Source organism: Antennarius striatus, chromosome 3 (assembly GCF_040054535.1).
Source record: "Antennarius striatus isolate MH-2024 chromosome 3, ASM4005453v1, whole genome shotgun sequence".
Taxonomy (NCBI): domain Eukaryota; kingdom Metazoa; phylum Chordata; class Actinopteri; order Lophiiformes; family Antennariidae; genus Antennarius; species Antennarius striatus.
In genome coordinates this window covers 27,276,168-27,302,065 of record NC_090778.1, presented here as the reverse complement: position 1 = coordinate 27,302,065, position 25,898 = coordinate 27,276,168, and the positions used below count along the sequence as shown (strand labels likewise).

The 25,898-nt window shown below is 44.5% G+C and overlaps 2 protein-coding genes and 14 non-coding genes across 21 annotated transcripts in view; 15 read left to right on the top strand and 1 right to left on the bottom strand.

The window, feature by feature from the left end:
• tti2 (TELO2 interacting protein 2) lies at nucleotides 1–3,863 on the top strand. Its single transcript, XM_068310513.1, has 10 exons — nucleotides 1–138; nucleotides 1,021–1,510; nucleotides 1,653–1,846; nucleotides 1,976–2,033; nucleotides 2,151–2,279; nucleotides 2,344–2,436; nucleotides 2,852–3,045; nucleotides 3,141–3,284; nucleotides 3,374–3,533; nucleotides 3,725–3,863. Exons 2-10 carry the CDS (start codon nucleotides 1,022–1,024, stop codon nucleotides 3,836–3,838), a joined length of 1,575 nt encoding a protein of 524 aa, XP_068166614.1. The 5' UTR covers nucleotides 1–138; nucleotide 1,021; the 3' UTR covers nucleotides 3,839–3,863.
• A 424-nt stretch (nucleotides 3,864–4,287) lies between these two features.
• cntrl (centriolin) overlaps nucleotides 4,288–25,898 on the bottom strand; it is a 62,577-nt gene continuing 40,966 nt past the window's right edge. For 4 of the 6 annotated variants that reach the window (XM_068310510.1, XM_068310509.1, XM_068310508.1 and 1 more), the window contains exons 31-37: nucleotides 6,751–6,824; nucleotides 6,626–6,673; nucleotides 6,441–6,540; nucleotides 5,803–6,005; nucleotides 5,629–5,694; nucleotides 4,594–4,653; nucleotides 4,288–4,464 (exon numbers count right to left, since the gene is read on the bottom strand). In XM_068310510.1, the coding sequence (XP_068166611.1) occupies nucleotides 4,288–4,464; nucleotides 4,594–4,653; nucleotides 5,629–5,694; nucleotides 5,803–6,005; nucleotides 6,441–6,540; nucleotides 6,626–6,673; nucleotides 6,751–6,824 (728 nt within the window). Of the gene's footprint in view, nucleotides 4,465–4,593; nucleotides 4,654–5,628; nucleotides 5,695–5,802; nucleotides 6,006–6,440; nucleotides 6,541–6,625; nucleotides 6,674–6,750; nucleotides 6,825–25,898 lie in introns of those variants that run through there. The other 2 variants (XM_068310511.1, XR_011035014.1) reach the window with 2 other exon arrangements.
• trnaa-ugc (transfer RNA alanine (anticodon UGC)) lies at nucleotides 7,487–7,559 on the top strand. Its single transcript has one exon. It is a non-coding gene; the product is annotated as a tRNA-Ala (tRNA).
• trnaa-agc (transfer RNA alanine (anticodon AGC)) lies at nucleotides 7,931–8,003 on the top strand. Its single transcript has one exon. It is a non-coding gene; the product is annotated as a tRNA-Ala (tRNA).
• trnam-cau (transfer RNA methionine (anticodon CAU)) lies at nucleotides 8,870–8,942 on the top strand. Its single transcript has one exon. It is a non-coding gene; the product is annotated as a tRNA-Met (tRNA).
• On the top strand, nucleotides 9,635–9,707 carry trnaa-agc (transfer RNA alanine (anticodon AGC)). The gene has a single exon. It is a non-coding gene; the product is annotated as a tRNA-Ala (tRNA).
• Nucleotides 10,574–10,646, top strand: trnam-cau (transfer RNA methionine (anticodon CAU)). The gene has a single exon. It is a non-coding gene; the product is annotated as a tRNA-Met (tRNA).
• On the top strand, nucleotides 10,895–10,967 carry trnaa-agc (transfer RNA alanine (anticodon AGC)). The gene has a single exon. It is a non-coding gene; the product is annotated as a tRNA-Ala (tRNA).
• Nucleotides 11,627–11,699, top strand: trnaa-agc (transfer RNA alanine (anticodon AGC)). Its single transcript has one exon. It is a non-coding gene; the product is annotated as a tRNA-Ala (tRNA).
• trnam-cau (transfer RNA methionine (anticodon CAU)) lies at nucleotides 12,564–12,636 on the top strand. Its single transcript has one exon. It is a non-coding gene; the product is annotated as a tRNA-Met (tRNA).
• On the top strand, nucleotides 13,329–13,401 carry trnaa-agc (transfer RNA alanine (anticodon AGC)). Its single transcript has one exon. It is a non-coding gene; the product is annotated as a tRNA-Ala (tRNA).
• On the top strand, nucleotides 14,061–14,133 carry trnaa-agc (transfer RNA alanine (anticodon AGC)). Its single transcript has one exon. It is a non-coding gene; the product is annotated as a tRNA-Ala (tRNA).
• trnam-cau (transfer RNA methionine (anticodon CAU)) lies at nucleotides 15,000–15,072 on the top strand. Its single transcript has one exon. It is a non-coding gene; the product is annotated as a tRNA-Met (tRNA).
• On the top strand, nucleotides 16,557–16,629 carry trnam-cau (transfer RNA methionine (anticodon CAU)). Its single transcript has one exon. It is a non-coding gene; the product is annotated as a tRNA-Met (tRNA).
• trnaa-agc (transfer RNA alanine (anticodon AGC)) lies at nucleotides 17,322–17,394 on the top strand. The gene has a single exon. It is a non-coding gene; the product is annotated as a tRNA-Ala (tRNA).
• trnam-cau (transfer RNA methionine (anticodon CAU)) lies at nucleotides 18,242–18,314 on the top strand. Its single transcript has one exon. It is a non-coding gene; the product is annotated as a tRNA-Met (tRNA).

The following is a 25,898-nucleotide window of genomic DNA, read 5'->3' as shown; positions in this document are numbered from 1 at the left end:
CTCGCTCCCTCTCACTAAATGTTCCGTGTTTGTCGATCTATGTGAAATAAACTTTGCAGCAAAGAAAATCTGTTGTTGTTTTTTTCAAGTCGACGGAAGAGTAAGAAGAAGAGCGGATGATGAAGCGACTGAATTGAGGTCGGTGAAAATAAACACGAAGCCTTCAGTCTCCTGTTAGTCAGATGGAAGCTAACTGTTGTTAGCCTAGCATGTCTACAGTAGTAATGGAAGCTCCACGGCTCTGCTCCTGTACAAAGATGTTCGAGAGAGGAAACATGAATTATCTACACAGTTTGAAGAAATTTTTATTATTTTCTGTAGAATCTGGATCCAAAACCACGAGTCTGATTTAATCAAAACATATTTGTTCTACCGAGTGAACCTCTAGTTCAACTTTGCTTCCTAGTTTGGTTTTTGAAGTAAAACGATCGCCAATTGTTTGATTATCTCTGACAGTCCCAGAAGAACAGTGAGATATTTAGATATGTTACTTAATACTATCATTTGGTAGCATTTTGTTGAAATCTGATGAATGACAGGATGGATTTATTTAAATGTTTATTTTATTTTTTTGATTTTATATACTGATTTGATCCCCGAAGGGAAATCAAGAAAGAACATTAGAGAACGTTATTCTTGACAGGAATGCAATTAATCAGTTTAAAATTGATCAAAAATTTTTTTCCTGATCGAAGACTGACCAAGAATCTTCTGTTTATTTTAAAGCTGTCGAATGACGACTGATGAAGTCTGATCTGAATCAACTGTTTAAATTTCTGACGTAAACAGGACTATTAACTGTTATAATGAAATAGAATTACTATTGTAACCATTTGATCAGATTAGTGATTATTGATCTTTTATTGTCCCCTGTGTAGAGATAACTCTACAAGTGATATCACAAGTGAGACTGATAACACACATCATGTTTGAAAAGTCAGAATCAATCACTCATTATAACTTGTAATCTCTTCTTTCTGACTCCTCCCCTTCTTTCACCTCCCCTTCTCTCAACTTTAGAATGGAGATTTCATCTATTCTTCAGGACCTCCATCTCTCATCTTCTTCCTCATCAGAGAAGCCCCTCCACTCGCCTTTTCTTCCTCCAATCACAGAGGTTCTGTCTCGCCTTCAGAAGAAGCTGATTGGTGCTTCCTCAGACTCTGAAGCTATTTCTGCGATTGGTTGTGTGGAGCGCTTCTTCCAAACAGCCGATCCGCATTGGCTGTTCGCCCCTGTTTCTACCAATCAGGGTGATGACTGGGCGGAGCTTAAGGCAGCATATGTATCTTTAGTCAGTGCTCTGATTGGTTGTGCTGCTCTGCCTCTCTGTGAGGATGACTGCAGCACCCTACCTGCTGTAGCCTATCAGAGCATCCCAAGCCGAGCTATACCAGTATGCTCTGCCCTCACAGTTCTGCTGGGAATGCTGGGAAACGGAGGCAGTCAAAGTGGTCTGCTGTTGACTGTAGCTCCGCCCATCTGTGTGTTCGCCATCACACACTTCCAGGTGGGTTAGGAGGAAAAAATCAAACAGTGATGTTACGTCTCTTCAGACCCGAAGGCGCTCTCAATTTAACATTGAGGCCAAATTTAAATTATATAAATAAATCAGAAATAATGAGATTTAATGTTTTTACCTCTGTGTCCAGAATCAGGCTTGGACCAACTCCTCCTCTAGGCCAGCAGCTCAGACGCTGCAGGAGGCACTGTTGAAGGCGGGGGGCTGGAGAGGCTCCTCCGACCTCTTGATGGGAGACGGGAGTCAGGAGGAGGAGGGGCATGAAGGTGATCACAGAGGAATTTTTGGAGGAGTCCTTGATGTCCTTCTGCCTCAGATGACCAAGTGAGAATCATAATATTTGGGGGGTGGCGGTCTGTGTATACAGTTTATATACTGTATACTGTATTTGTGTGTCCACAGAACTTGATTTATATATATCTAGTTCATATGAAGGGTGTGTGTGTGTGTCAGGGACTCATGGCTGCGTTGTGAAGCAGTGAAGCTGGTGTTTGCGTGGACTCTCCTGCAGGTCAGTTTAGTCTTCTGATGATTTCATAATTTAAAATAGTGCAGAGGATCTCCATGGTAACAGTTCAACACATGTGTCATCACTCTTGGGTTTCTAACTGCATGTGTTTTTTTACAGGTTACTCGCCCCTCCCTCTGCCCCCACCTGCCCCGTGTTCTCGCCCCCTCTCTCCGTCTCAATGATCACTACAGACCAGAGAACTGCATCCTGGGAGTTCGATGCCTGCACCACATTGTGCTCAACACGGTGAGTCAGACACAGCATAAAATCCCGATGTTGATGATGTTGATGATGATGATTATGTGTGCAGCCTGCTGCTGACCTCCGTCAGTTCAACAGAGCAGAGGTTCTCTACCAGGCCTTGTTCAAACACCTGTACACCACAGAGGCAGCCGTCATACAGGTGAGACAGACGCCGCCACCCACTCCGTTCCACTTCACTCCATTACACATCAAATGAGGGCGAGATCAGGATCTCCATCTAGGGCAGTGATGATGAATGAACTACAGTAATACCTCGAGATACGAGTTTGATTCATTCAATGATTGAGTTCACAAGTCAAACGAATTTTCCCGTTAAAATAATAATTTTAATTTGTTCCAGTCTTGTAAGAACATTGTGTCTCCTACTGTACAGCATGAACGAAACAGCGAGGAAACAGCTGTTCACACTGTCAGTAGTCCTTACGCCTATTTTTGTTTGTGACATCTTTGTTCACTGATGAATTGTCCTTTTAGGGGCGTCACCAGCTGAAGGCGGCGCTCCTCTCATGTAACGGATCTGTACTGATTGGTTCCCTCTTTCTCTGTATGTGCAGCCGGTCCTGTCCTGTCTGTTGGACCTGCTGCTGGTTTTTGAGAAGCCCCCCTCCTCGCTTGCTCCATCCTCTTCCCGCAGGAAGCCCTGTCGCCATGACGACGTCCTACGTCTGGTCCTGACGCACATGGAGGCGGAGCACAAGGTGGTGTTGCGACATGTCTACGCTTCCGCTCTGCCGCCGTACATTGATAGGTAGGAGCGCTTGGTGTTATGACCTGCAGCAGGTGGGTGGAGTTATTTGAGTTGCAGCACGTTGAAGGGTGTGTCTGTTTTGTTTGTGGTGACAGGATGGGCGTGGCGGTGTGCAGACACCTGCGGCGGCTGGAGCGGGTGATGCTGGGGTACCTGGAGGTCAGAGATCCCCCGGAAGAGACAAGCCGACTAAAGATCCTGGACGCACTGCAGAAATCCATCAGAGCAGCCTGGCCACGGTCAGACAGATGCAGGATGTGATGTTTACTGATAAACGTTGTTGTTTACATTTATAAACAAAAACAGATCCTCATGTCGTCTCTCTCAGGATGGCGTGTCGCATTGATGTGTTGCTGCGTTGCCTCTTGAAGTTGCTGCTCGACGTGTCTTCAGACTCTGGTCTCGTTGATCCGGTCAAACAGGAGCTGATGGATCAAACTGTCGTCTGCCTGAAACTGTTGGACAGCTGTTGTCATGGCAACCTCCAGGTGTGTTTCCCTCAAGAGTTTGTGTAACATCGACTCTCAAACCCAAATTTAGATGTGGTATTTTCAAACTCTGGGACTAAACACAACTGGTTTAATTTCACTTGGTTTGTGGATAGTGGAGACATTCTGATGTTGGCTCTTAGAAGAAATCAAGCACATCAACATTTCACTTACAGAAATTTCTCTGTCAGCCTCTTCTCCAACAGGTGGACAGCCGCTGCTGTAGCCCTGAAGTACTCCGTTGCCTAGCGATAGTAAGTGAGGACAGACAGGTGACATGCCACAGCTCAATGACAAGACCATAAGAGACCTGGCACCTGTCAGACAGAACTGGGGGCGTATTCGACGCTGGGATGAGTTTAAAAACAGACTTTATTTCCTACATTAAAGAGGAAATTTGCAAAACTGTCTTTTAGATGTTTAAATAAAAGGTTCAACCACCTTAAGTGCTTAATACTGATGTTGCATTCAAAGACCTGAGGAATATTCAGTACTGTGGAATAACACTAGTGCCTGAATGTGATTGTCGACCATTGAACTTTGTAGATGTATCATCGCTTCATGATATTGTTGTTTTTAGCTAAAAGATTAGGAACCCACGACTTTTAATGTGCTGCCACAAAAGAAAAAGCATTTCCTGTTCACCTCCACGATGAGAAGGAAACTCAGTTGTAAACTTTCATTTTTGTGCAATCTGTTCCCTTAACCTTCCCAACGCTCCAGAGGGATGTTGTGCTGGATGTGTCCCCACTGATCACACATGAGACTCTGGATCTCTGAAGTAATGTCCACCTGAGGACTCATCGGTGTGTCCGAGCAGAGAATCCAGCTGGTCCAGTCTGTGTTTCAGTCCCAGTAAACTGTCCTCTGTCTCCACCCGTCTCACTTCCAGCGTCTCCTGCTGATTCCACAGGTTGCAGCGCAGACGAGCCTTCAGGACAGAACAAAAAAGCTTTTACTCCTCCGAAGTATAGAGGGCGTTTAAGCTATTTCTTTTGGGTAAGGGGGGGACTATTGATCTGTTACCAATCAATGCAAATAATAACAGAATATTGTTTACCTTTAATCTGTCGTCTTTTTGTCTGAGTTGTTCTCGCTGCATCTCCACCTCCCACGTCTCCTGACACACACACACAGACACGTGTCAATTGAATATATTTAACAATATATTTTCTGTATTTGTGTATTTGCTTTCACTTGATTGTATTAATGTTGTAGAGTTCAAACCTGGCTTCAAGCCGAGATGCAAAGTTCTCTCTACCGTTCAATCTGTGTTCCTACCCTCACCTATGGTTATGAGCGTTGGGCCATAACCGCAAGAATGCGATCGCGGATACAAGTGGCGGAAATGGGCTTTCTCAGTCGGATAGCTGGTGTCTCCCACAGATAGGGTGAGAAACACTGCTGTTCGCAAGGGGCTCAGAGTAGAGCTGGTCTCCTTCGCGTGGAAAAGAGTCACCTGAGGTGGTTTGGGCATCTGGTGCGGATGCCTGCGGGGCGCCTCCCTAGGTTGGTGCCCCTGTCACGTCCAGCTGGGAGGAGATCTTGGGGCAGACCCAGGACCAGGTGGAGGGATTATAGGTCAAAACTGGCCTGTAAACGCCTTAGGATTCCCCAGTCAGAACTCGTGGATGTGGCCAGGGAAGGGGAAGTTTGGGGCTCCCTCTTGAAGCTGCTGCCCCCCCGACCTGACTATGGATAAGCGTTTTTAAGATGGATGGATGGAGTTCAAACCTCCGCTATGATGTCGTTTACCTAAACGCAACAATCTGGCCCTCGTAATAACACACCTGACCATGATTCTATCACTTGAAACATTCTGCATCACCAGATCCAGATTGTGACTTGTTTTTGTCCCAAACGGTGGTATTTTATGGAGGGAAAGGTTGGACATGAAGCGGGAAATAACCACTTACTTTTTGAATTACAGCCAAATAATGACCTGTATCTAAATCACTGAATTTGATGTGACTATTTAACTGTTGTTTTTTAACTCATTAATGAACATTCATGAGATGTTTTCGGTTTAATGCCGATGGCGTTGCTGGAGCGATATGATCTCTTATTTCCAGTTTATTTAGTTCCAGAAGGTCACCTCAGGGCTGAAGGCTGATCTCAGGCCAGCTGTGGACAGGTAGATGGACTCGTCCCTGATGTTCTCCTACACACACATACACACACACACAACACAATACATTGTTTAATATAATATCTGTAACTTTATTATCAGTGATGTTTATGATTGATTGATTGGTAATTAATACTTCACCTCTTCAGTTGTGAGTAGTTTTTCTTCTTTCTTATCAAGCTCCTCCTCTGTCTTGTTAAACTCCTCCCATTTCAAATATAGCATCTTCTCCTGCTGTTTAAGTTCCTCCTCTTTCAGTTGCAGCTCCTTCCTCTTATGGTTAAGCTCCTCCTCCTTAAGGAGCATGTCTTTCTCTTTTTCCCACAGCTGCTCCTCTGCATTTGCTGAACAGAAATACTTGTTTTTAATGTTCAATAAAAAGTTATCTAAGACAAGATATCTGTGTAGGTTCTCAGTCATCCAGGTCATGGTTATCCAAAGCTGTTTAAATCAATCCACTGGACATTGAGAAAGTTTCTTGAAGAGATTTTGCCTCTCATCCAAGAGGCTTTTTCAGAACCAAAGGGAATGTAGAACTTAAAAGAACTTAGCGACACTGTTGTTTCATAAAGGGGAATTAGCTGAAGTGGTAGAGCGCTTGCTTCTTTAGAACCGAAGAAGCCTCTTGGATGAGAGGCAAAATGTCTTCGAGAAACTTTCTTAAAGTCCAGTGGATTGATTTAAACAGTTATGAATTATCTAAGACAAGGTCCGCATCAGTGCATCAGTGTCTGGTGAGTTGGTCGGTGGGTGAATGAGTGATTTCAAGGTGAACGTACTGAACTGACTCAGCTGCAGCTCCTGTTGAGTCAAACAGCACCCCCTGTCCTCCAGGAGATGCCCTGCAGCATTAATGATCTCCATCCCACCACACACCACCTAAGAGAGACAGTTACAAGAGTGAATAGTATCTCAGTGGCATACCTGTCTCTGTTACCCCTGTCTGTGTTGCACCTGTGTGTACCTCATTCAGGTGTTTCCCTCGCTGCTGCTGCCTGGACACTCTCAGCTCCTGAAGGACACAAACACACTGAGCATTAAAAAAAAAAAATCACACAGTTGGATGTGTGTGTTTGTATGTGTTTCTACCTGTTCCAGAGTCTGCAGCTGTTTTTTCCTTTCTTCCACTCGTTCACTGAGCAGAAACAACAGCTCTGAGTTCTCTGGAACACAAACAACACGCTATATTGTTTTAATATAAAAAACAGACAAATCACACAATAAAAGTAAATGTGAACTTGATGATGCTGTATTCATTTTTCTTTTCAACAGATGTAATATTTTGGAATGCATAATGTGAAGTCAATGTTTAAAAATCACTCGGTGACGTCCTGCTTTTATTCCCTCTACATGCTTTCGGACCTTGTCTCTCTTGTATTCTGTTGCAGCAGAATGGTAGGATTCATGAAATAAAAGACAATGACAACATGCTTGTTCAAAATCAATATTGAAGGCAGCAAAAAAAAAACTCTCTCTCTTGCATTTTGTTGCGGCAAAAGACTATGGGCCATATGAAAATGAAAAGATTTGACCAGCAAAAGGTAAAATTATGGCTACTGTGAACCTCACACGGGGCAGCCTTTTGTGAACACAAACCATTTCAACAAGAACAAAAGAATTGGGTATTGTTCACAATGTTTGTCACCAGGAACAGACACAAATGAGCAAATGGCTTGTGATGAAACCTGGAAGAGGGTTTGCGATGTAGGAATAACAGTTATTTAAATTTCTTGAAAGATAAAATTCTCACACACTAAACAGTAACTCGGCTCTCCTGTCAGAGTGTTTGACAAGCTTGACACGAAGCTAAAAGCTTAGCAGCTCAGGGGAATTAGCTCAAGTGGTAGAGCGCTTGCTTTGCATGCAAGAGGTAGTGGGATCAATGCCCACATTCTCCAGAATTGTTTTTACCCTCTTGTCATCCCTGATCATGACAATTTTGAAAAGTGTGACCAGTCTCGCCTGATACCCCATGACCAGGGACTTGGGGACAGTGTCACGGAACAATTATAGTTGATGCCTCTGCCCCATACTCTCAGGTTGAATGTACCAAGCTGTGTTGACAGCTCAAAGGTATTTGAACCTATGATGCTCTCCTGAGCTAGCTGTATCATGAAGTGTCCACTTGGATGGTTCTATGAAAGAACCAAAGCTCAGACATCCTACAAGATCAACGAGGAGCACAAGTCAGAATTGTTTGACAAACTTGGTAGGACTACATTTGTAAAGTCTTTGTGTCACATGTGGGGTTGTACCTATAGTTCATTAAGGGGAATTAGCTCAAGTGGTAGAGCGCTTGCTTAGCATGCAAGAGGTAGTGGGATCAATGCCCACATTCTCCACATAGATTTTGATCTTCTACTCAAACTGTATGATCCCCCATGAACAAAAACTTAGCAACACTGTTTCATCATAAAGGGGAATTAGCTCAAGTGGTAGAGCGCTTGCTTCGCATGCGAGAGGTAGTGGGATCAATGCCCACATTCTCCACATAGATTTTGACCTACTACTCAAACTGTATGATCCCCCATGAACAAAAACTTAGCAGCACCATTTCATCATGCAGGGGAATTAGCTCAAGTGGTAGAGCGCTTGCTTGGCATGCGAGAGGTAGTGGGATAGATGCCCGCATTCTGCACACTAGTTTTGACCCTCTGAACAGAAACTTTCTGAGCAGTCTGACCAGACTTGTATGAGAACTTATGACCAATGAGAGCTAATGCTCTGCTAGTGCTCTGCCATCAAACTGGGAATTAGCTTGAGTTGTAGAGCACTTGCAAAGCATGTGATGGGTAGTGGGATCATTGCCCACATTCTCCAATGGTGCTTTACCAATCTCTTCAGCCTGAGTCATAACTCTGTGAGAAGTGCTACCGGACCAAATCTTCCCTCACGATCAAGGACTTGGGGACATTGTTGCCAAACAACCTTTGTCCTTGTTTGACGTATTGCACATAGCAGCCTAGCAGTGGTAGGATTCATGAAATAAAAGACACTGACAACATGCTTGTTCAAAATCAATATTGATGGCAGCCAAAATAACCAAAACTGTCTCTCTTGCATTTTGTTGCGGCAAAAGACTCTATGGGTCATATGAAAATGAAAAGATTTGACCAGCCAAAGGTAAAATTATGGCTACTCTGAAAGACGGATGGAATGATATTTTTCAGGCGGTCCAACAATTCTTCATTTAAACTGACAGCTAACAGCCTCGTTGGCGCAGTAGGCAGCGCGTCAGTCTCATAATCTGAAGGTCGTGAGTTCAAGCCTCACACGGGGCAGCCTTTTGTGAACACAAACCATTTCAACAAGAACAAAAGAATTGGGTATTGTTCACAATGTTTGTCACCAGGAACAGACACAAATGAGCAAATGGCTTGTGATGAAACCTGGAAGAGGGTTTGCGATGTAGGAATAACAGTTATTTAAATTTCTTGAAAGATAAAATTCTCATACACTAAACAGTAACTCGGCTCTCCTGTCAGAGCGTTTGACAAGCTTGACACGAAGCTAAAAGCTTAGCAGCTCAGGGGAATTAGCTCAAGTGGTAGAGTGCTTGCTTTGCATGCGAGAGGTAGTGGGATCGATGCCCACATTCTCCAGAATTGTTTTTACCCTCTTGTCATCCCTGATCATGACAATTTTGAAAAGTGTGACCAGTCTCGCCTGATACCCCATGACCAGGGACTTGGGGACAGTGTCACGGAACAATTATAGTTGATGCCTCTGCCCCATACTCTCAGGTTGAATGTACCAAGCTGTGTTGACAGCTCAAAGGTATTTGAACCTATGATGCTCTCCTGAGCTAGCTGTATCATGAAGTGTCCACTTGGATGGTTCTATGAAAGAACCAAAGCTCAGACATCCTACAAGATCAACGAGGAGCACAAGTCAGAATTGTTTGACAAACTTGGTAGGACTACATTTGTAAAGTCTTTGTGTCACATGTGGGGTTGTACCTATAGTTCATTAAGGGGAATTAGCTCAAGTGGTAGAGCGCTTGCTTAGCATGCAAGAGGTAGTGGGATCAATGCCCACATTCTCCACATAGATTTTGATCTTCTACTCAAACTGTATGATCCCCCATGAACAAAAACTTAGCAACACTGTTTCATCATAAAGGGGAATTAGCTCAAGTGGTAGAGCGCTTGCTTCGCATGCGAGAGGTAGTGGGATCAATGCCCACATTCTCCACATAGAGTTTGACCTACTACTCAAACTGTATGATCCCCCATGAACAAAAACTTAGCAGCACCATTTCATCATGCAGGGGAATTAGCTCAAGTGGTAGAGCGCTTGCTTGGCATGCGAGAGGTAGTGGGATAGATGCCCGCATTCTGCACACTAGTTTTGACCCTCTGAACAGAAACTTTCTGAGCAGTCTGACCAGACTTGTATGAGAACTTATGACCAATGAGAGCTAATGCTCTGCTAGTGCTCTGCCATCAAACTGGGAATCAGCTTGAGTTGTAGAGCACTTGCAAAGCATGTGATGGGTAGTGGGATCATTGCCCACATTCTCCAATGGTGCTTTACCAATCTCTTCAGCCTGAGTCATAACTCTGTGAGAAGTGCTACCGGACCAAATCTTCCCTCACGATCAAGGACTTGGGGACATTGTTGCCAAACAACCTTTGTCCTTGTTTGACGTATTGCACATAGCAGCCTAGCAGTGGTAGGATTCATGAAATAAAAGACACTGACAACATGCTTGTTCAAAATCAATATTGATGGCAGCCAAAATAACCAAAACTGTCTCTCTTGCATTTTGTTGCGGCAAAAGACTCTATGGGTCATATGAAAATGAAAAGATTTGACCAGCCAAAGGTAAAATTATGGCTACTCTGAAAGACGGATGGAATGATATTTTTCAGGCGGTCCAACAATTCTTCATTTAAACTGACAGCTAACAGCCTCGTTGGCGCAGTAGGCAGCGCGTCAGTCTCATAATCTGAAGGTCGTGAGTTCAAGCCTCACACGGGGCAGCCTTTTGTGAACACAAACCATTTCAACAAGAACAAAAGAATTGGGTATTGTTCACAATGTTTGTCACCAGGAACAGACACAAATGAGCAAATGGCTTGTGATGAAACCTGGAAGAGGGTTTGCGATGTAGGAATAACAGTTATTTAAATTTCTTGAAAGATAAAATTCTCATACACTAAACAGTAACTCGGCTCTCCTGTCAGAGCGTTTGACAAGCTTGACACGAAGCTAAAAGCTTAGCAGCTCAGGGGAATTAGCTCAAGTGGTAGAGTGCTTGCTTAGCATGCAAGAGGTAGTGGGATCAATGCCCACATTCTCCACATAGATTTTGACCTTCTACTCAAACTGTATGATCCCCCATGAACAAAAACTTAGCAACACTGTTTCATCATAAAGGGGAATTAGCTCAAGTGGTAGAGCGCTTGCTTCGCATGCGAGAGGTAGTGGGATCAATGCCCACATTCTCCACATAGATTTTGACCTTCTACTCAAACTGTATGATCCCCCATGAACAAAAACTTAGCTTCATCATGAAGGGGAATTAGCTCAAGTGGTAGAGCGCTTGCTTCGCATGCGAGAGGTAGTGGGATCAATGCCCACATTCTCCAGAATTGTTTTTACCCTCTTGTCATCCCTGATCATGACAATTTTGAAAAGTGTGACCAGTCTCGCCTGATACCCCATGACCAGGGACTTGGGGACAGTGTCACGGAACAATTATAGTTGATGCCTCTGCCCCATACTCTCAGGTTGAATGTACCAAGCTGTGTTGACAGCTCAAAGGTATTTGAACCTATGATGCTCTCCTGAGCTAGCTGTATCATGAAGTGTCCACTTGGATGGTTCTATGAAAGAACCAAAGCTCAGACATCCTACAAGATCAACGAGGAGCACAAGTCAGAATTGTTTGACAAACTTGGTAGGACTACATTTGTAAAGTCTTTGTGTCACATGTGGGGTTGTACCTATAGTTCATTAAGGGGAATTAGCTCAAGTGGTAGAGCGCTTGCTTAGCATGCAAGAGGTAGTGGGATCAATGCCCACATTCTCCACATAGATTTTGATCTTCTACTCAAACTGTATGATCCCCCATGAACAAAAACTTAGCAACACTGTTTCATCATAAAGGGGAATTAGCTCAAGTGGTAGAGCGCTTGCTTTGCATGCGAGAGGTAGTGGGATCAATGCCCACAATCTCCACATAGATTTTGACCTACTACTCAAACTGTATGATCCCCCATGAACAAAAACTTAGCAGCACCATTTCATCATGCAGGGGAATTAGCTCAAGTGGTAGAGCGCTTGCTTGGCATGCGAGAGGTAGTGGGATAGATGCCCGCATTCTGCACACTAGTTTTGACCCTCTGAACAGAAACTTTCTGAGCAGTCTGACCAGACTTGTATGAGAACTTATGACCAATGAGAGCTAATGCTCTGCTAGTGCTCTGCCATCAAACTGGGAATTAGCTTGAGTTGTAGAGCACTTGCAAAGCATGTGATGGGTAGTGGGATCATTGCCCACATTCTCCAATGGTGCTTTACCAATCTCTTCAGCCTGAGTCATAACTCTGAGAAGTGCTACCGGACCAAATCTTCCCTCACGATCAAGGACTTGGGGACATTGTTGCCAAACAACCTTTGTCCTTGTTTGACGTATTGCACATAGCAGCCTAGCAGTGGTAGGATTCATGAAATAAAAGACACTGACAACATGCTTGTTCAAAATCAATATTGATGGCAGCCAAAATAACCAAAACTGTCTCTCTTGCATTTTGTTGCGGCAAAAGACTCTATGGGTCATATGAAAATGAAAAGATTTGACCAGCCAAAGGTAAAATTATGGCTACTCTGAAAGACGGATGGAATGATATTTTTCAGGCGGTCCAACAATTCTTCATTTAAACTGACAGCTAACAGCCTCGTTGGCGCAGTAGGCAGCGCGTCAGTCTCATAATCTGAAGGTCGTGAGTTCAAGCCTCACACGGGGCAGCCTTTTGTGAACACAAACCATTTCAACAAGAACAAAAGAATTGGGTGTTGTTCACAATGTTTGTCACCAGGAACAGACACAAATGAGCAAATGGCTTGTGATGAAACCTGGAAGAGGGTTTGCAATGTAGGAATAACAGTTATTTAAATTTCTTGAAAGATAAAATTCTCATACACTAAACAGTAACTCGGCTCTCCTGTCAGAGCGTTTGACAAGCTTGACACGAAGCTAAAAGCTTAGCAGCTCAGGGGAATTAGCTCAAGTGGTAGAGCGCTTGCTTTGCATGCGAGAGGTAGTGGGATCAATGCCCACATTCTCCAGAATTGTTTTTACCCTCTTGTCATCCCTGATCATGACAATTTTGAAAAGTGTGACCAATTTCGACCGATACCCCATGACCAGGGACTTGGGGACAGTGTCACGGAACAATTATAGTTGAGGCCTCTGCCCCATACTCTCAGGTTGAATGTACCAAGCTGTGTTGACAGCTCAAAGGTATTTGAACCTATGATGCTCTCCTGAGCTAGCTGTATCATGAAGTGTCCACTTGGATGGTTCTATGAAAGAACCAAAGCTCAGACATCCTACAAGATCAACGAGGAGCACAAGTCAGAATTGTTTGACAAACTTGGTAGGACTACATTTGTAAAGTCTTTGTGTCACATGTGGGGTTGTACCCATAGTTCATTAAGGGGAATTAGCTCAAGTGGTAGAGTGCTTGCTTAGCATGCAAGAGGTAGTGGGATCAATGCCCACATTCTCCACATAGATTTTGACCTTCTACTCAAACTGTATGATCCCCCATGAACAAAAACTTAGCAACACTGTTTCATCATAAAGGGGAATTAGCTCAAGTGGTAGAGCGCTTGCTTCGCATGCGAGAGGTAGTGGGATCAATGCCCACATTCTCCACATAGATTTTGACCTTCTACTCAAACTGTATGATCCCCCATGAACAAAAACTTAGCTTCATCATGAAGGGGAATTAGCTCAAGTGGTAGAGCGCTTGCTTCGCATGCGAGAGGTAGTGGGATCAATGCCCACATTCTCCAGAATTGTTTTTACCCTCTTGTCATCCCTGATCATGACAATTTTGAAAAGTGTGACCAGTCTCGCCTGATACCCCATGACCAGGGACTTGGGGACAGTGTCACGGAACAATTATAGTTGATGCCTCTGCCCCATACTCTCAGGTTGAATGTACCAAGCTGTGTTGACAGCTGAAAGGTATTTGAACCTATGATGCTCTCCTGAGCTAGCTGTATCATGAAGTGTCCACTTGGATGGTTCTATGAAAGAACCAAAGCTCAGACATCCTACAAGATCAACGAGGAGCACAAGTCAGAATTGTTTGACAAACTTGGTAGGACTACATTTGTAAAGTCTTTGTGTCACATGTGGGGTTGTACCCATAGTTCATTAAGGGGAATTAGCTCAAGTGGTAGAGTGCTTGCTTAGCATGCAAGAGGTAGTGGGATCAATGCCCACATTCTCCACATAGATTTTGACCTTCTACTCAAACTGTATGATACCCCATGAACAAAAACTTAGCAGCACCATTTCATCATGCAGGGGAATTAGCTCAAGTGGTAGAGCGCTTGCTTCGCATGCGAGAGGTAGTGGGATCAATGCCCACATTCTCCACATAGATTTTGACCTACTACTCAAACTGTATGATCCCCCATGAACAAAAACTTAGCAGCACCATTTCATCATGCAGGGGAATTAGCTCAAGTGGTAGAGCACTTGCTTCGCATGCGAGAGGTAGTGGGATAGATGCCCACATTCTGCACACTAGTTTTGACCCTCTGAACAGAAACTTTCTGAGCAGTCTGACCAGACTTGTATGAGAACTTATGACCAATGAGAGCTAATGCTCTGCTAGTGCTCTGCCATCAAACTGGGAATTAGCTTGAGTTGTAGAGCACTTGCAAAGCATGTGAGTGGTAGTGGGATCATTGCCCACATTCTCCAATGGTGCTTTACCAATCTCTTCAGCCTGAGTCATAGCTTTGTGAGAAGTGCTACCGGACCAAATCTTCCCTCACGACAAAGGACTTGGGGACACTGTTGCCAAACAACCTTTGTCCTTGTTTGGCGTATTGCACATAGCAGCCTAGCAGTGGTAGGATTCATGAAATAAAAGACATTGACAACATGCTTGTTCAAAATCAATATCGATGGCAGCCAAAAAAACCAAAGCTGTCTCTCTTGCATTTTGTTGCGCCAAAACACTCTATGGGTCATATGAAAATGAAAAGATTTGACCAGCAAAAGGTAAAATTATAGCTACTCTGAAAGACGGATGGAATGATATTTTTCAGGCGGTCCAACAATTCTTCATTTAAACTGACAGCTAACAGCCTCGTTGGCGCAGTAGGCAGCGCGTCAGTCTCATAATCTGAAGGTCGTGAGTTCGAGCCTCACATGGGGCAGCCTTTTGTGAACACAAACCATTTCAGACAAGAACAAAAGAATTGGGTATTGTTCACAATGTTTGTCACCAGGTACAGACACAAATGAGCAAATGGCTCCTGATGAAACCTGGAAGAGGGTTTGCGATGTAGAAATGACAGTTATTTAAATTTCTTGAAAGATAAAATTCTCATACACTAAACAGTAACTCGGCTCTCCTGTCAGAGTGTTTGACAAGCTTGACACGGAGTTAAAAGCTTAGTAGCTCAGGGGAATTAGCTCAAGTGGTAGAGCGCTTGCTTTGCATGCGAGAGGTAGTGGGATCAATGCCCACATTCTCCAGAATTGTTTTTACCCTCTTGTCATCCCTGATCATGACAATTTTGAAAAGTGTGACCAGTCTCGCCTGATACCCCATGACCAGGGACTTGGGGACAGTGTCACGGAACAATTATAGTTGATGCCTCTGCCCCATACTCTCAGGTTGAATGTACCAAGCTGTGTTGACAGCTGAAAGGTATTTGAACCTATGATGCTCTCCTGAGCTAGCTGTATCATGAAGTGTCCACTTGGATGGTTCTATGAAAGAACCAAAGCTCAGACATCCTACAAGATCAACGAGGAGCACAAGTCAGAATTGTTTGACAAACTTGGTAGGACTACATTTGTAAAGTCTTTGTGTCACATGTGGGGCTGTACCCATAGTTCATTAAGGGGAATTAGCTCAAGTGGTAGAGCGCTTGCTTTGCATGCGAGAGGTAGTGGGATCAATGCCCACATTCTCCACATAGATTTTGACCTACTACTCAAACTGTATGATCCCCCATGAACAAAAACTTAGCAGCACCATTTCATCATGCAGGGGAATTAGCTCAAGTGGTAGAGCACTTGCTTCGCATGCGAGAGGTAGTGGGATAGATGCCCACATTCTGCACACTAGTTTTGACCCTCTGAACAGAAACTTTCTGAGCAGTCTGACCAGACTTGTATGAGAACTTATGACCAATGAGAGCTAATGCTCTGCTAGTGCTCTGCCATCAAACTGGGAATTAGCTTGAGTTGTAGAGCACTTGCAAAGCATGTGATGGGTAGTGGGATCATTGCCCACATTCTCCAATGGTGCTTTACCAATCTCTTCAGCCTGAGTCATAACTCTGTGAGAAGTGCTACCGGACCAAATCTTCCCTCACGATCAAGGACTTGGGGACATTGTTGCCAAACAACCTTTGTCCTTGTTTGACGTATTGCACATAGCAGCCTAGCAGTGGTAGGATTCATGAAATAAAAGACACTGACAACATGCTTGTTCAAAATCAATATTGATGGCGGCCAAAATAACCAAAACTGTCTCTCTTGCATTTTTTTTCGGCAAAAGACTCTATGGGTCATATGAAAATGAAAAGATTTGACCAGCCAAAGGTAAAATTATGGCTACCCTGAAAGACGGATGGAATGATATTTTTCAGGCGGTCCAACAATTCTTCATTTAAACTGACAGCTAACAGCCTCGTTGGCGCAGTAGGCAGCGCGTCAGTCTCATAATCTGAAGGTCGTGAGTTCAAGCCTCACACGGGGCAGCCTTTTGTGAACACAAACCATTTCAACAAGAACAAAAGAATTGGGTATTGTTCACAATGTTTGTCACCAGGAACAGACACAAATGAGCAAATGGCTTGTGATGAAACCTGGAAGAGGGTTTGCGATGTAGGAATAACAGTTATTTAAATTTCTTGAAAGATAAAATTCTCATACACTAAACAGTAACTCGGCTCTCCTGTCAGAGCGTTTGACAAGCTTGACACGAAGCTAAAAGCTTAGCAGCTCAGGGGAATTAGCTCAAGTGGTAGAGTGCTTGCTTTGCATGCGAGAGGTAGTGGGATCGATGCCCACATTCTCCAGAATTGTTTTTACCCTCTTGTCATCCCTGATCATGACAATTTTGAAAAGTGTGACCAGTCTAGCCTGATACCCCATGACCAGGGACTTGGGGACAGTGTCACGGAACAATTATAGTTGAGGCCTCTGCCCCATACTCTCAGGTTGAATGTACCAAGCTGTGTTGACAGCTGAAAGGTATTTGAACCTATGATGCTCTCCTGAGCTAGCTGTATCATGAAGTGTCCACTTGGATGGTTCTATGAAAGAACCAAAGCTCAGACATCCTACAAGATCAACGAGGAGCACAAGTCAGAATTGTTTGACAAACTTGGTAGGACTACATTTGTAAAGTCTTTGTGTCACATGTGGGGTTGTACCCATAGTTCATTAAGGGGAATTAGCTCAAGTGGTAGAGTGCTTGCTTAGCATGCAAGAGGTAGTGGGATCAATGCCCACATTCTCCACATAGATTTTGACCTTCTACTCAAACTGTATGATCCCCCATGAACAAAAACTTAGCAACACTGTTTCATCATAAAGGGGAATTAGCTCAAGTGGTAGAGCGCTTGCTTCGCATGCGAGAGGTAGTGGGATCAATGCCCACATTCTCCACATAGATTTTGACCTTCTACTCAAACTGTATGATCCCCCATGAACAAAAACTTAGCTTCATCATGAAGGGGAATTAGCTCAAGTGGTAGAGCGCTTGCTTCGCATGCGAGAGGTAGTGGGATCGATGCCCACATTCTCCACAATAGTTTTGACCCTCTGAACAGAAACTTTCTGAACAGTGTGATCAGATTTGTATGAGAACTCATGACCAATGAGAGCTAAGGCTCTGCCATCAAACTGGGAATTAGCTTGAGTTGTAGAGCACTTGCAAAGCATGTGAGTGGTAGTGGGATCATTGCCCACATTCTCCAATGGTGCTTTACCAATCTCTTCAGCCTGAGTCATAGCTTTGTGAGAAGTGCTACCGGACCAAATCTTCCCTCACGACAAAGGACTTGGGGACACTGTTGCCAAACAACCTTTGTCCTTGTTTGGCGTATTGCACATAGCAGCCTAGCAGTGGTAGGATTCATGAAATAAAAGACATTGACAACATGCTTGTTCAAAATCAATATCGATGGCAGCCAAAAAAACCAAAGCTGTCTCTCTTGCATTTTGTTGCGGCAAAACACTCTATGGGTCATATGAAAATGAAAAGATTTGACCAGCAAAAGGTAAAATTATAGCTACTCTGAAAGACTGATGGAATGATATTTTTCAGGCGGTCCAACAATTCTTCATTTAAACTGACAGCTAACAGCCTCATTGGCGCAGTAGGCAGCGCGTCAGTCTCATAATCTGAAGGTCGTGAGTTCAAGCCTCACACGGGGCAGCCTTTTGTGAACACAAACCATTTCAACAAGAACAAAAGAATTGGGTGTTGTTCACAATGTTTGTCACCAGGAACAGACACAAATGAGCAAATGGCTTGTGATGAAACCTGGAAGAGGGTTTGCAATGTAGGAATAACAGTTATTTAAATTTCTTGAAAGATAAAATTCTCATACACTAAACAGTAACTCGGCTCTCCTGTCAGAGCGTTTGACAAGCTTGACACGAAGCTAAAAGCTTAGCCGCTCAGGGGAATTAGCTCAAGTGGTAGAGCGCTTGCTTTGCATGCGAGAGGTAGTGGGATCAATGCCCACATTCTCCAAAATTGTTTTTACCCTCTTGTCATCCCTGATCATGACAATTTTGAAAAGTGTGACCAATTTCGACCGATACCCCATGACCAGGGACTTGGGGACAGTGTCACGGAACAATTATAGTTGATGCCTCTGCCCCATACTCTCAGGTTGAATGTACCAAGCTGTGTTGACAGCTCAAAGGTATTTGAACCTATGATGCTCTCCTGAGCTAGCTGTATCATGAAGTGTCCACTTGGACGGTTCTATGAAAGAACCAAAGCTCAGACATCCTACAAGATCAACGAGGAGCACAAGTCAGAATTGTTTGACAAACTTGGTAGGACTACATTTGTAAAGTCTTTGTGTCACATGTGGGGTTGTACCCATAGTTCATTAAGGGGAATTAGCTCAAGTGGTAGAGCGCTTGCTTAGCATGGAAGAGGTAGTGGGATCAATGCCCACATTCTCCACATAGATTTTGACCTTCTACTCAAACTGTATGATACCCCATGAACAAAAACTTAGCAACACTGCTTCATCATGAAGGGGAATTAGCTGAAGTGGTAGAGCACTTGCTTCGCATGCAAGAGGTATTGGGATAGATGCCCACATTCTCCACAATAATTCTGACCCTCTGAACAGAAACTTTCTGAACAGTGTGACCAGTGTCCCCCATGAACAAGGACTTGGAGACAATGTTGCATTGGTAGAACTGTAACCTTGAAATCAGACCGGGAATTGACTCAACTGGTAGACTACTTCCTTAGCATGCAAGAGGTTCCCCGTAATTGGAGCATTCTCCAATGATGGGGATTGATGGGGAGATTACCTTTCCCTCAATAAAAACATGAAATGCTGTTAGATGTAGCAGAGACGTACCGGGATTTGGAAGAGAAATAGTTCTAATGTTCTCATCAGTGTCTCATCGTATTCTCTGTATGTGATTTAAGTGATGATGTCACACCGTTAAGCTGATCCTGAGTGGCTGCTGTGTCTCCCTGCACTTCCTGCTCCAATGGTGCTTTACCAATCTCTTCAGCCTGAGTCATAGCTTTGTGAGAAGTGCTACCGGACCAAATCTTCCCTCACGACAGTGTGGGACACATGTTAAGACACTAAGCACCCCCTATCACCCTGTATTATTTGTGTAATTTTTATTATTTCAGTTTATGATTTTGTGGGCTCATATTCTGTTCAGGTGCAATGTCAAATTTAGTATTTTAGTAACGAATGCATGGGTACAATGAGCAGAGTTCACACAGGCACTTTGGGCAGCCAGGTGGCCTTAGGGGTCCTTAGGAAGGCGCGTGCAGCTATTCCATATTGTGTATATGGACAGCCTGCGGCGCACAGAGAAGAGGCTGATGTGCATGTGTCTGTGTGTTTCAGGTAGGCAAAAGTACATTAAAGTAAGGATGTGGATGTATAATTTGCGTATGAATGTGTTGCGTTCTGAACAAAATACAACTGGCATGAATGTACAGAATATTGGGAATGTTTCAAGTAGTTGCGGGGTGATTAGCTATTCCATATTGTGTATATGGACAGCCTGCGGCGCACAGAGAAGAGGCTGATGTGCATGTGTCTGTGTGTTTCAGCATATTTCAAGTAAAAAGAACGTAAAAACTCATGCACGCCTGGAAGTCCGTTTATTTACGTCCAAGTGTGCAACAAAAATTGGAGGCACCGCTGGGATGGTTAACGTCGCGGTCAGTGTGAAAAAAAGACGAGAAGCGGGAGTACCTTAATTGACGACGGGTGCGCAGCATCGGGAGCGCGGACACACAACGCAATGGATCTGGAGGCGTTAGCAGAGACCGTGTCCGAGAAACTATGGATGCTGCACCTGGACCAGCTCAAAGTGGTATGTGCAGAGGTTAAAATCCCGAGTGGAAATGTCATCACGAGGCGAGCGTTAATCAGGAAAATTACAGATAATATGGACAATGTAATTAATGATGAAGAACCGGATATTGCAATACATCATCTGGAGACTTTACTGAAATATGTTGAGCAAGTTACAGACAATAGGACCAGTGAAGTAAATACAGAGAGCACAGCACCAACCGCTGAAAACACAACTGACGAAAGTAGTTTAGCAGAAAAGTACTCACAGCTCCAGCTAAACAGTCTAGCATTGCAGGATGAAGTGAGGCGGCTGAGTGAAAAAGTGAACAATGCATCATCAAGCAAAGTTTCAGCCCCACAGAATATGACTCCTGCAGCCGTGAATCGCGTCCCGGAAGTAACAATAAGACGAGAATTCAAGATATGTGGTCAAATTGGGGAGAAGGGACAAAAAGACAGACTCTCCTATACAAACCTGATGCATCAGATTGAGAGAGGTCTGAATAAAGGACACAGTGAGGCTGAGGTTGTGGAAGCTGTGATCAAGTCGATTAGTCCAGGTTTGAGTATTCGTGATATGCTGGAGATAAAAAGTGACCTGACCCTCCCCCAGTTGAAGACAATATTAAAGGGACATTTCAAAGAGGACAGCTCAACAGACCTGTATCACAAGTTAGTAAACATAACGCAAGACAGTCGTGAGTCCCCTCAGAACTTTCTCTTCAGAGCAATTGAGTTAAAAGAGAGACTGTTGCTTGCTTCAAGAGAAGTGGGATCTGATGAACAGTACAGTCCTGAGCTCATACAGAAGAAATTCTTGAGGTCAGTAAGTACTGGGTTGTTAAGTGATCATATTAAGTTTCAGCTCAAGCCTTACCTGGATGATCAGAGAGTGACAGATGAAGTACTCATTGACAGAATGAATGAAGCAGCTAGTGTTGAATCAGAAAGACAATCGAAACAAAAGAAAAGTGCAAGCAGCAGAGTCCCTAAAGTAAATGAAATGCAGACAGAAAGACAGACCAGTCAGCAGAGTCAGTATACAGCTGAAGCCAGGGTGGGTGTTCAGGAACAGGCCGCTGAAGTTAAGCTTAAAAGTCGCAAAACACCTGCTGTTGCCAGTTCAAGAGACTCTGACTTTTGTGAGACTATTAGGTTGTTGAGAGAAGAAATGGCTGAAATAAGGAAAAGTATAACTAACACTCCAGGGTCCAGCCACCAAGCGAGAACGAGTGTTAAGAAAGGATGTAAAGTGTGCCAGGAACAGGGAATAGGTGACCAGTGTGAACACTGTTTCAAATGTGGACTGTCTGGGCACTTCTCAAGGGGCTGCAGAGGACAAAGGAGGCTGCCTGGGAAACCTGACGGCATGAAGGTGGTAATTCAGACAGGTGGGCCCCCAAATTCTTCAGCCTCAAGACAAGCTGAACCAGATGACAAGGTGCATGAGCTTCTCTGTGATAGAATTAGGCAGCTAGAGGCGGAGTTAGAGAAAAGTGAGAGGGCTGAACAGATTGTGGGTGCTACCTATGCCAGTCATCTCTCTTTACATCGCCAAGCTAAGCTGAATGCCCTTATCGGTAAAAAGTGCATGGTAGATTGTTTTTTTGAGGGAGTAGCCACTCAAGCGCTGTGGGATACGGGTTCACAGGTCACAATCATTAATGAAAGCTGGAGAAAGTCCTGTTTCCCACACGTTCGGTTACGTAGGTTGAATGAGCTCTTGAGGGAAGATGAGACCCTTGTTGGCAGAGCAGCAAACCAGACCGTCATCCCCTTTTCGGGTTGGGTTGAGCTGAAGTTCAAGCTTAAATCCAATGGAAGCCCACAGTCAGAGATAACGGTACCAGTGCTAGTCTCTAATGAACCTGGTGTAGCAGAGCCACCAATTATCGGCTATAATGTGATTGAGAATATGGTGATGAAAGGAATGGAGAAGCACCCAGAAGTTACATCTGCTCTAGTAAGAGACGCTTTCTCCATTGACTGTAAAAAAGCAAAGGTGCTGATCCACATCATGCAGGGCTGTGACCAGAATGACAGAGAGGGTGTGGTAAAGGTGGGGAGGCTAGCAACAGTAATCCCTGCAGGGCAGACTAAGGAGGTTAAGTGTAGTGTGAGGACAGGTCCCCTCTCCACAAAACAAGAAGTCCTTTTTGAACCAGATGAGGTTCCAAACTGGCCAGAGGGGTTGGACATTCATGAAACCGCTATATGCCTGCAGAAAGGAAACTGGTCTCGGGTGACTATCCCGGTCACTAATGACAGCAACCATGACATCACCCTCACCCCTCGCACAGTGTTAGGACAGCTCCAGCAAGTTAAGGCTATTTACCCGGTAGATGTAAGACCAGCGAGTACTATTGAAAACACGACCAAAACATCCACGGGGGGCGAGCCTACAGCTAACATAACTAGTACCCCTGAAAAGCTCAAAGAAGAATGTAGACAGCTAGACTGCGCACATGATTCATGGGACCCTCCTGTGTCAGTTGATCACTTGAATGTAGACCAGCAACAGAAGGTGAGGCAAATGCTCAGAGAAGAATGTGCTGCATTTTCGAGAGATGAGAATGATGTAGGATGCATTCCATCCTTACAGTTGAAGATTAGGCTTAGTGACACAACTCCAGTAAGACGCACTTACACCTCAGTACCTAAGCCGCTACACAAGGAGGTGAAGGAGTATTTGGAGGATCTACTGAACAGAGGATGGATTCAAAAGTCCCGGTCCCCATACTCATCACCAATAGTCTGTGTTCGTAAAAAAGATGGGAGTTTACGTCTATGTGTGGATTATCGTGAACTGAACCAGAAATCCATCCCAGATCGCCACCCCATCCCCCGAGTGCAGGATATGCTCAACAGCTTGAGTGGAAGTGTATGGTTTTCTGTACTGGACCAGGGAAAGGCATATCATCAGGGTTTCCTGGAGGAGAGTAGCAGACCACTTACAGCCTTCATAACACCTTGGGGTTTATATGAGTGGGTGCGGATCCCTTTTGGCCTGTCCTCGGCTCCAGCAGAATTCCAGCGCAGTATGGAGGAGTGCCTTGCAGGGTTGCGAGATGAGACATCACAGCCTTATTTGGATGACAATCTCGTCCACAGCAGAACGTTTGAGAACCATTTAAGTGATATGAGAGAGGTGTTACGTCGCTATCAAGCACATGGAGTAAAACTGACAGCAAAGAAATGTGAAGTGTTTAAAGACAAGGTGAAATTCCTAGGGAAGATTGTATCTAAAGACGGTTACTGCATGGACCCTGCTGAGATAGCACCCGTACAAGCACTCAAAGACCGCAAACCCAAGACAGTCGGCGAGTTGAGGAAAATGTTAGGGTTCCTGTCATATTACCGCCAATATATACCGAACTTTTCACGCATTGCCAAGCCACTGTATAGTTTGTTAGCCATGGAGAAAACTCTGGGGGGCGGGGCTCAACAATCAAGTACCAGGAAGAGTAAGGGGAAACATAAAAAGTCAGATCAGCTATCCTCTAGTCAGCCGATCACCTGGACGGGACAACACCAGGAGGTGCTTTGCGAGCTTTTGGAGTACCTGTTGTGTCCACCACTCTTAGGTTACCCCGACTTTGAGAAGTCATTTGTGTTGCATTGTGATGCCTCTCAGGAAGGACTTGGTGCAGTTTTGTACCAGAAGCAAGAAGGCAAGCTGGTTGTCATCGGGTATGGGTCAAGAACACTAACTGCCCCAGAAAAGAATTACCACCTCCATTCTGGCAAGCTAGAGTTTTTAGCAATGAAGTGGGCAATCTGTGAAAGGTTTCGCGATTATTTGTATTATGCACCGTCCTTTACGGTGTACACCGACAATAATCCCCTGACTTATGTCCTGACCACAGCGAAGCTGAACGCCACAACACACAGGTGGATTGCTGAGCTTGCAGACTTTCAGTTCTCAATTAAATATCGGCCGGGGAAAGTGAATGGAGATGCGGATGGCTTGTCACGAATGCCGCTTGACATGGAGCGATACATGCACACATGCATAGGTGAAATGGAGCCAGAAGTGATAACAACTATTACACAGTCACTCCAACTCCAGTCCCTTGAACATGAGCCCTGGATGTGTCCAGCCACTATCAATGCAGCATGTGCTGACGTAGTACAGGAACGAGTGGCATCCCCAGTGGCAGAAATCTCCATGGAGACCCTAAAGAAAGCACAAATCAATGATCCAGTCATTGGCAAAGTAAGAGAGTATGTCATGAAAGGACAATGGCCTCGTCTGGGAGGAAGAGACTGGCGGGATGACATCTCTGTTCTTGTAAGAGAGAGAAACAAGCTGTTTGTCAACGAAGAAGGTGTCCTGTACAGAAAGTCAGTGGCTCGAGTTCAACTGTTGCTACCTAAAACATTCCACCAGCTAATCTACCGAGAACTGCATGAGGAAATGGGCCACCTCGGAGTGGAGCGGACACTCAGCTTGATTCGTGATCGATTCTATTGGCCTCACATGCAGAGAGATGTGGACCATTATGTGACCAAGGTGTGTAGCTGCCTGAAACGGAAGCGTCCGAACAAGCCAACTAGGGCACCACTGGTTAATATAGTGACCACATACCCCTTTGAGATGGTTTCAATAGATTTCCTGCATCTGGAAAGTTGTAAAGGAGGATATGAGTACATCTTGGTGGTGATAGACCACTTCACGCGCTTTGCTCAGGCATATGCATGTACCAACAAGTCAGCAAAAACTGCAGCTGAAAAGATCTTTGGGGATTTTGTGCTCAAGTTTGGATTTCCGGCCAAGTTACATCACGATCAGGGCAAAGAGTTTGAAAACAAACTGTTTTCAAAGCTGGAAGAATACAGTGGAATCCAAGGTTCACGCACAACACCCTACCACGCAGCTGGAAATGGTCAAGCAGAGAGATTCAATCGAACACTCCTTTCCATGCTTAGAAACCTGACTGTAGAAGCTAAATCAGATTGGAAGAGCTCCCTAGCCAAAGTTGTTCATGCATATAACTGTACACGCAGTGAGGCGACAGGGTATGCCCCATATTACCTCCTCTATGGTAGAAATCCCCGACTTCCTATCGATATAATGTTTGGGCTAAAGCCATGTGACCGGAGCGCTTCTCAGAAAGATTACGCCAGCAGGTGGAGAAGGCGGATGCAAGAAGCATACAGACTAGCATCAGAGAGTGTAGAGAAGGCACAAAGTAGAGCCAAGAAGCACTATGACCAGAAGACATATGGAGCAGAACTACAGCCAGGTTGTAGAGTACTTGTGCGGAACTTCAGAGACAAAGGAGGACCAGGAAAGCTCAGATCGTACTGGGAGGAGAAAGTTCATGTCGTGACCAAGAGGAAGCACAAGGACAGCCCCGTGTATGAAGTACAACCTGAGACAGGCCTAGGAAGGACCAGAGTTCTGCACAGGAATTTGTTACTGCCATGTGACTTCTTGC